General features: G+C 54.6%; 1 protein-coding gene across 1 annotated transcript in view; it reads left to right on the forward strand.

Moving 5' to 3' along the window:
• EMH_0043810 (uncharacterized protein) overlaps nucleotides 1-1,257 on the forward strand; it is a gene marked incomplete at both ends in the record, with an annotated part of 2,961 nt that overhangs the window by 911 nt on the left and 793 nt on the right. Inside the window, 3 exon segments of the mRNA XM_013495892.1 lie at nucleotides 1-299; nucleotides 615-661; nucleotides 755-1,190. Coding sequence (XP_013351346.1) covers nucleotides 1-299; nucleotides 615-661; nucleotides 755-1,190 — 782 coding nt within the window.

Genomic DNA, 1,257 nt, shown 5'->3' on the forward strand with positions numbered 1-1,257 from the left:
CACGGAAGCGCCGTGGTTCGCAGAAGTTGAGGTCGTCAAAGTGGAGGATGCCGATGAAACCGGTGAATTGGGCCCGGGCCATCTTCTTTTGCACGTGAAGTACAACCCTCCGCTGCCTGCAGCCTTCCCCTCCAAAATGCCCTCAAAGATTCCTCTGGCCCCCTCCCAGATTATGACGCCTTCTGTTGACGACAGTGTTGGGCCCCCAAGGCCAGGCGACAAGGCCACAGTCCTCTGCCTTGAAGTGGGCAAGCCGTTGCTGTTTTCGAGTCAGGTGGAGAACGACACGGCTTATTTGGGTGAGTGCAACGCTGCTTTCTTCCTACTTTTGCCACCATTGTTTACTGTTCGTTCGCGCAAGCTCTCGCGGCAGTTCAGGCCGGAATGCATGCCCACTGCACTCCGTGACAGTAAACAAAGGAGCTCGGATGTTTTGCAGCAGTTTGTTCCACGAGTGGCTGCAGTTTGAAATGCATTCATTCACAGATTGGTACTACCCATGTTCTCTTGTTTGCCGGCACTGCTGCTTGCGACTTGTTCGGGGGGTTAGTTTTTTTAGGTGTGCGCCAAGGTAGTGCGCAGTCTGGAAAACTGTCGCCGATTTGGTTTTTCAGATGCATTCGTGGCTAGTGAGGGCGACAGTTACAAGTGTAAAGTGTTGGTGCGTTTTGGNTTGGTTTTTCAGATGCATTCGTGGCTAGTGAGGGCGACAGTTACAAGTGTAAAGTGTTGGTGCGTTTTGGTCTGCGCATAGGTTTTGCTCGTTGCTCTTGCGCTTGTGCTTCCAGAGTTCCTGCCGGGACCCTGGTCCGTGCAGGTGGATGTGGAGCTCTACGCGGATGTTTCCCGGCCAATGGGCGTCGGCGCCCGCCTGCGCGTGAGAGATAACGTGGCTGTGACGCTGCCTCCCTCGCGCTTGCTGCCGTTTCCGACTGAGGGATTAAGACCTGAGGAGTGGGTGCTGCTGGAGCTTGCAGATCTGCATTCGCAGCAGCAGCGGCAAAGTGGAGAAACGGATGGACAGGAAACCGACGAACTGGACAGGTTAGAACTGTGGGATAAAGTCCAGAGAGAAGGAGCCTTAGAGGCTTTCGCAACTCGCCAGTGCCGCCTGAGGAGGGGTGAGAAGTTTGGTGACCCCGTTCAACTGGACTGTTTACCCGATCTTAAAGCGCAGACTGGAAAAGAACGTAAGCAAATGCACCCATCCGCCTGTGCTCCTGCCTCGTCTACGGGTTTATGAATGCCACTCAGTGA

This window comes from Eimeria mitis, genomic scaffold (genome assembly GCF_000499745.2).
Source record: "Eimeria mitis Houghton genomic scaffold, Emh_scaff1803, whole genome shotgun sequence".
Taxonomy (NCBI): domain Eukaryota; phylum Apicomplexa; class Conoidasida; order Eucoccidiorida; family Eimeriidae; genus Eimeria; species Eimeria mitis.